Source organism: Myxocyprinus asiaticus, chromosome 48, assembly GCF_019703515.2.
Source record: "Myxocyprinus asiaticus isolate MX2 ecotype Aquarium Trade chromosome 48, UBuf_Myxa_2, whole genome shotgun sequence".
NCBI lineage: Eukaryota > Metazoa > Chordata > Actinopteri > Cypriniformes > Catostomidae > Myxocyprinus > Myxocyprinus asiaticus.
The window spans coordinates 21904646-21910645 of NC_059391.1; the positions used below are offsets into that span (position 1 = coordinate 21904646).

General features: G+C 37.7%; 1 protein-coding gene across 9 annotated transcripts in view; it reads right to left on the minus strand.

The window, feature by feature from the left end:
• Positions 1-6000, minus strand: part of LOC127437827 (A-kinase anchor protein 13-like) — a 136674-nt gene that overhangs the window by 41397 nt on the left and 89277 nt on the right. For 8 of the 9 annotated variants that reach the window (XM_051693033.1, XM_051693026.1, XM_051693034.1 and 5 more), the window contains exons 11-14: positions 4388-4728; positions 2229-2276; positions 1260-1319; positions 371-557 (exon numbers count right to left, since the gene is read on the minus strand). In XM_051693033.1, coding sequence (XP_051548993.1) covers positions 371-557; positions 1260-1319; positions 2229-2276; positions 4388-4728 — 636 coding nt within the window. The remainder of the gene's footprint in view (positions 1-370; positions 558-1259; positions 1320-2228; positions 2277-4387; positions 4729-6000) is intronic. The other variant, XM_051693031.1, reaches the window with a different exon arrangement.

Consider the following 6000-nt stretch of genomic DNA (forward strand, 5'->3'; position numbering starts at 1 on the left):
AGTTTACTTGCAACTAGTTTTTTTTGTACTTAAATAATTAAGTTCACTTTACTTGAGCCAAATAAGTATGTTTACTTAGAAAAAAAACATGCAAACTGATTGCCATAAATCTAGGTCAACTAATATGATTTTACTGTGTGTAAACCATTTTACCAGCATTTTTGCCAGCTCATCCAATGTGCTCATGTACTGTGTGCATGCCTGTTTTACATTTGACATTAAAACCAGAAAATAACCCAATGATTTCAAATCTTATGTAAACACGGTTTTCTTATATGATCGGCATGTTGGAATAAGCCGATTCTTTTTACAGTTATCAGCATACTGTTGGTTCAACCAAAACGGTGACCATAACTAGACTGAAGTTTACCTGACTGTCCAAACTACTGCAGTCACCAAGGTCTGATTCCTGCTCCTCTTCGGTCAGAGACACCAGTGAGCCTCTCTCCTCTCTATCTAGCTTTGATGGACAGCTCGGTTCATGGCTAGACTCCTCAACGTGCTGGATAAGGGGTTTCCTTTCATTCTTCTCCGCTGAAAGTCCTTCAAGACTGTAACTGTGTGAAAAATAATATGTGAGTATACTTAAAATGTACTGTGGTTCAGATAAAAAAAAAAAAAAAAAGTGCAATGGTGACAGTCTACGTATATTCAAGCGTTCATGCCAGGAAATTATCAATCACTGATGGAAAACCATAAATACAAACACAAACACACACTAAATAACCAAAGCCATTTAACCTTGTTGTGGGTAACATACAGACTATAATCCTCTAAATGAATCCTCTGCTTCTAGAATTCTTACAGAAAATGCATAACATAGCAAACTAAGTAAATGAATGAAAAAAAAGACCAACAACAACCGAAAGAGATAAACAAACCTCACCTTTCGTCAGGTTCTGAGATCCAGATCAATATGTTAGTCATAGTTAACAGTAGTTAATGTCTAATCTTTTAGTCTACAGTCCTATCTACATTAAGTGGATACACAAAAGTAGCCACTGCTGCGCTTTGTCTCAGACAATGAAGTCAGCGGAAGTGACTGCGAGAGCGTTTGTGGTCAAAGAAGGCTATCCAACAAGGTGAGAGGACTAAACCACACAAAGGAAGTAAACTAGAGCACAAGCTCACATAAGTACTCCAAGCATATGTAGACATGCCACTGTGATGCAACACTGTTTGCACAATGCAATACATGATACAACATGAAGTTTATTGTAACATTTTCTGACACTTTCTCCTTGTCTCTCTTTCTTTACCTTCTTCCATTTATTTCATCGCCCTCTGAGTGCAGGACAACTGAAGGACACCAGCTCATGCTTCACGGTGATTGGAATAGCATGCAAGATGAACAAGGATGATGGATGGATGCAAGAAAAGATGCAAAGACATAAGAGGATCTTGTTAGTACTTAGGATGTGCAACACTACATACTTTCAAAATCTACTAGTCAGGGGTTGTAGTATAAGTAGGGACCACCAGACCCAGATTCAATGTATTTTTTAAGGGGTGTTCACAGAGGATGCATTCCTGTGTTCAAAAATACCTGGAGGGAGCGCAACAGAATGGATCCGAATGCACAAGTCTGGACATGTGCTTTTAGAAATGTTTTAGAACTATTTTTATTTTGACATGGCATTTCACAATGCAGCGTTCATGGTGTGGAACACTGCAAAAACAGCGTAAGATGTAACACAGTGGCAAAAAAGGCATCAGTCTGGATGACTACATAAATCAACATTTAAAAATATCGCAGACTGAATTCAAGAACATGCAGCACTTTAATGGGGTAACTAACAGAATTTGAACAAATGTAACCTTTAATCACACAAATTTGTCATACACAATTTTTTTTTTAATTTTTGAAAGATTTCTGATTGAACTGCATTTTCAATTGACTTATCAAATATTCCGTTGTTGGACTTTTTCCAAAGTGTCTATTCGAAACAAGGTGTCGGGCCTTTGAGAGACAAAACGATCTTGTAACTTCAAATGTAGCTGTACACCATGTTGTAAAACTATGTTTACCTTGGGAAGGATTTACGGGAAACGTTTCAGTGAGATCTTTTAGTGCCCCGCACGTTTTTTACGAAGGACTTTTCCACACTGTAAGGTGCTTAGGGTCACACTGTAACATTTTTTAACATTTTCCAATGGCAGCTCAACAACAGTTCGGCCCCAGTTTGAGGGGCCCCTGAGTGGAAAGAGTGAAAGATGGATGGTGGTACCTTCTCCTATGGCCCGCAGACCTGCGCTCCACTTCACTTCGCACCGAACTGAAAAAAGGATGTATGAAAATGATGAGAGGAGAGGATGGATGGAGAAAGAAAATGATGTAATCCCAGACTGACTCGATGTTCAGTACAGTACATATATATATGTATGCATGTGTATATATACAGTACTGTGTAAAAGTTTTAGGCACTTAAGATGTTTCACAAAAAAATGTCTTAAGATGGTTATATATATATATATATATATATATATATATATATATATATATATATATATATATATCTTCAGCTTTAATGTGTCAATAGGAAATATTAACGTTAGACTCCCAAACATTACTTTTGCAAATAGAATAGAATAGAATAACAGGGAGCCCTGCAGCAGATGGCATGGTCCCCACAGAGCCCTCCACTGAATACTGAGTCAGTCTGGGATTACATGAAGAAACAGAAGCAATTGAGACAGCCTAAATAGATAGAAGAACTGTGGTGAATTCTCAAAGAAGCTTGGAACATCCTATCTGCCAACAACCAAGAAAAACTGTGTCCAGGTGTACCTAGGAGAATTGGGGCTGTTTTAAAGGCAAAGGTTGTCACACCAAATATTGATTTAGCTTTTTTATGTTTACTGGACTTTGGATGATGTTAACTGATAAATGAAAACTATATATGGCATTATTTTTGAAGACATCCTTACTATGCAACATTTTTCACAAGTGCCTAAAACGTTTGCACAGTACTGTACATATACTGTATGTATATATATATATATATATATATATATACAGTACTGTACATATACTGTATGTATATATATATATATATATATATATATATATATATATATATATATATATATATAGTATACACACACACACACACAGTATGTATATGTGTGTGTGTTTGTCTTATGCACTTATATAATTATGGCCAAACATCAATATGATGGCAAAATAATAAGAATAAATAACTATACAATTGAAAAGATGGATTTTTTTTTTCAGTTTACACTGCAAACTATATTTTTCTTACTCAGTATTTTTGTCTTATTTTCCTTCAAAAAATAAAAGAATAAATTACACACACACACGCACGCACGCACAGAGGATTTATGCTTAAACCTATTTGCCAATGGGGTAATAAAAATAAACTTGTTTTCCCTCTTCTTTGTTTTTACATCATTGGCAATTAGTTTGTAAGATTGCATTACACATAAACCTCACAAAATTGTCAGATTTCTCTGAAATCTTAGTTCATTTTGTTTCTCAAGTAAATATATCTCTTTACAGGAAAACAAGCTGAAATGGAAAAAATAAATAAAATAAAAAAAAAGGCATTTTGCATAGTATTTTTTTACTCTGCCATTGAACATGAACACACTGTTTGAACTGGAAAAAATAAGCCCTGATAGTGTCTACTTCTAACGTCGACCTAATCAGACAAGTTAATAACTGATAATTACATAGAAACATTAATATTGGTTGATACTAATATGGTGACCAATATACCACGTATCCTTAAACTAAACCCAAATACAACAGATGTATTGTGTAAGCCTAAACAGTGTAAACTGTCTTTAAGACAGAGTATAAGAGGTCATCTGCGTGTTTATCAGTCCTGTGTGACCTAAATACAGCTTTTTCTCACAGAACAGCTGCTTGCTTAAAAAGCCCAGAGAGGAAAGAGCCCTCACACAACTGGGATTTCCCTTCTAAACACACATTCACACACAGACTGTGACTGATTTTGTGAAGAGCTGTACGCAAAGCTGGACTAATGTGAAGATGATGGAAGAAAAACCAAAATGGAGCAATTTGTGCGCTAAATACAATATATATTATTATATTATACTTCTCTTTAACGACAGACACAATTTATGATAAATGGGCAGAGGTGGGAGACTGGGCATGTGTTATGATCATTTATCAAAAGACTTACAGAAAATGTAAATGCCAGGTGTCTGCCAGGCACGTTAATGTGTAAAACAAATCTAATATTTCATACTCGTTCTTATCTTGCTGAATTGATGCATTCAGAATTTGGTTAAAGGTAATATATATGCTGACATACTGGAAAAATGACACTGGAATCAGCATAAACAACACTTTATATCTATTAAAGAGCAAGCTTTACTGATTTTAGGTGGAGATTCATACCTGCGCTGACTCATCTCTGTCTCCCCTACTGAATTTTTGCCCGGGCCCCAGCTGTGCCTGCGGAAAGGAGAGAGGGATCGGATGGATGAGCGTAGAATAGTCGATCGCTCCGGCACCTCAGTCAGGCGGTCCTTTCTCTCTTCCTCTTCTGTTTCTCCTGTAACAGGTGAAGATTCAGGGGATGCGGGCGGTATCGCACAGGGGTCTGACGGAAGGGCATCTTGGCTGGCCTGAGGGACAGCGCTGGGTGTCCCCACACTGGAGGTGTCATCTGTGGAGGAAGAGTAGGACATGGATACGCCGCTGGTGCTGTCACCTGTGATGGTGACAGTGTCCTCACCCTGTGGTGGAGGAGGGGAGAGAAAGAGAGAGATGATGATGATGATGATGAGAAGAGACTTAGACAGAATTTGTACAGAAATACCTGCAAAAAATGTCAAAAACAATAGCTTTGTGTCTTGTTGACATGCACAAACATGCTAAATAAGTTTACACTTTAAATAACCTTTCTTTTACTCTCTGTTTGCAAAGTAATTTAATTAAGTTAGTTTTACGTTTCATAAGCTACCAAAGCTTCGAGTGCTAACTGTTTCTGTCCTCACCGAAAATAAAAGTGTTGCACAAACTAATCCGAACATACTGTATTTGATGTTAAATATAAAAGTGGGATTTTGTACCAATGAGATTTTGCTGTGGGCGGAGCTAATCAGCAAGACAGGATGAAAATTGAAACCAATCAACTGACAAAATGTTGTGTCGTGACTCTGCTGACAGTCACGATTAGTTAGGACAAGAACTCATTAAAATTAAAGGGACAGGTCACCCAAAAATGAGAATTCTCTCATCATTTACTGACCATCATGCCATCCCAGATGTGTCTGCCTTACTTTATTTCTGCAGAACACAAACGCAGATATTTAGAAGAATATCTCCGCTCTGTAGGTCCATACAATGCAAGTGAATAGTGGCAAGAACTTTGAAGCTCCAGTAAGCATATAAAGGCAGCATAAAATACTTCATATTACTCCATTGATTTAATCCATGTCTTAAGAGTAGGTGTGGGTGAGAAACAGATCAAAAGTCATTTTTTTCCCCCTATTAATTATCCTTCTAGCCCAGTAGGTGGCGATATGCACGAAGAATGCAAATAGCCAAAAATAAAAGAACTCTTAGGAGAGAAGAGCGCTTAGGAGTGCTGTTTGAAAGTGGAGATTTATAGTAAAAAGGACTTAAATATTGATCTGTTTCTCACCCACACCTATTGCTTCTAAACACATGGATTTAACCACTGGATTCATGTGTTTACACTTTAAATAACCTTTCTTTTACTCTCTGTTTGCAAAGTAATTTAATTAAGTTTTAGGGGGGGCCTGGGTAGCTCAGTGAGTAAAGACGCTGACTACCACCCCTGGAGTCACGAGTTCGAATCCAGGGCGTGCTGAGTGACTCCAGCCAGGTCTCCTAAGCAACCAAATTGGCCCGGTTGCTAGGGAGGGAACAATCACATGGGGTAACCTCCTCGTGGTCGCTATAATGTGGTTCTCGCTCTCGGTGGGGCATGTGGTGAGTTGTGCGTGGATGCAACGGAGAATAGCATGAAGCCTCCACACGCG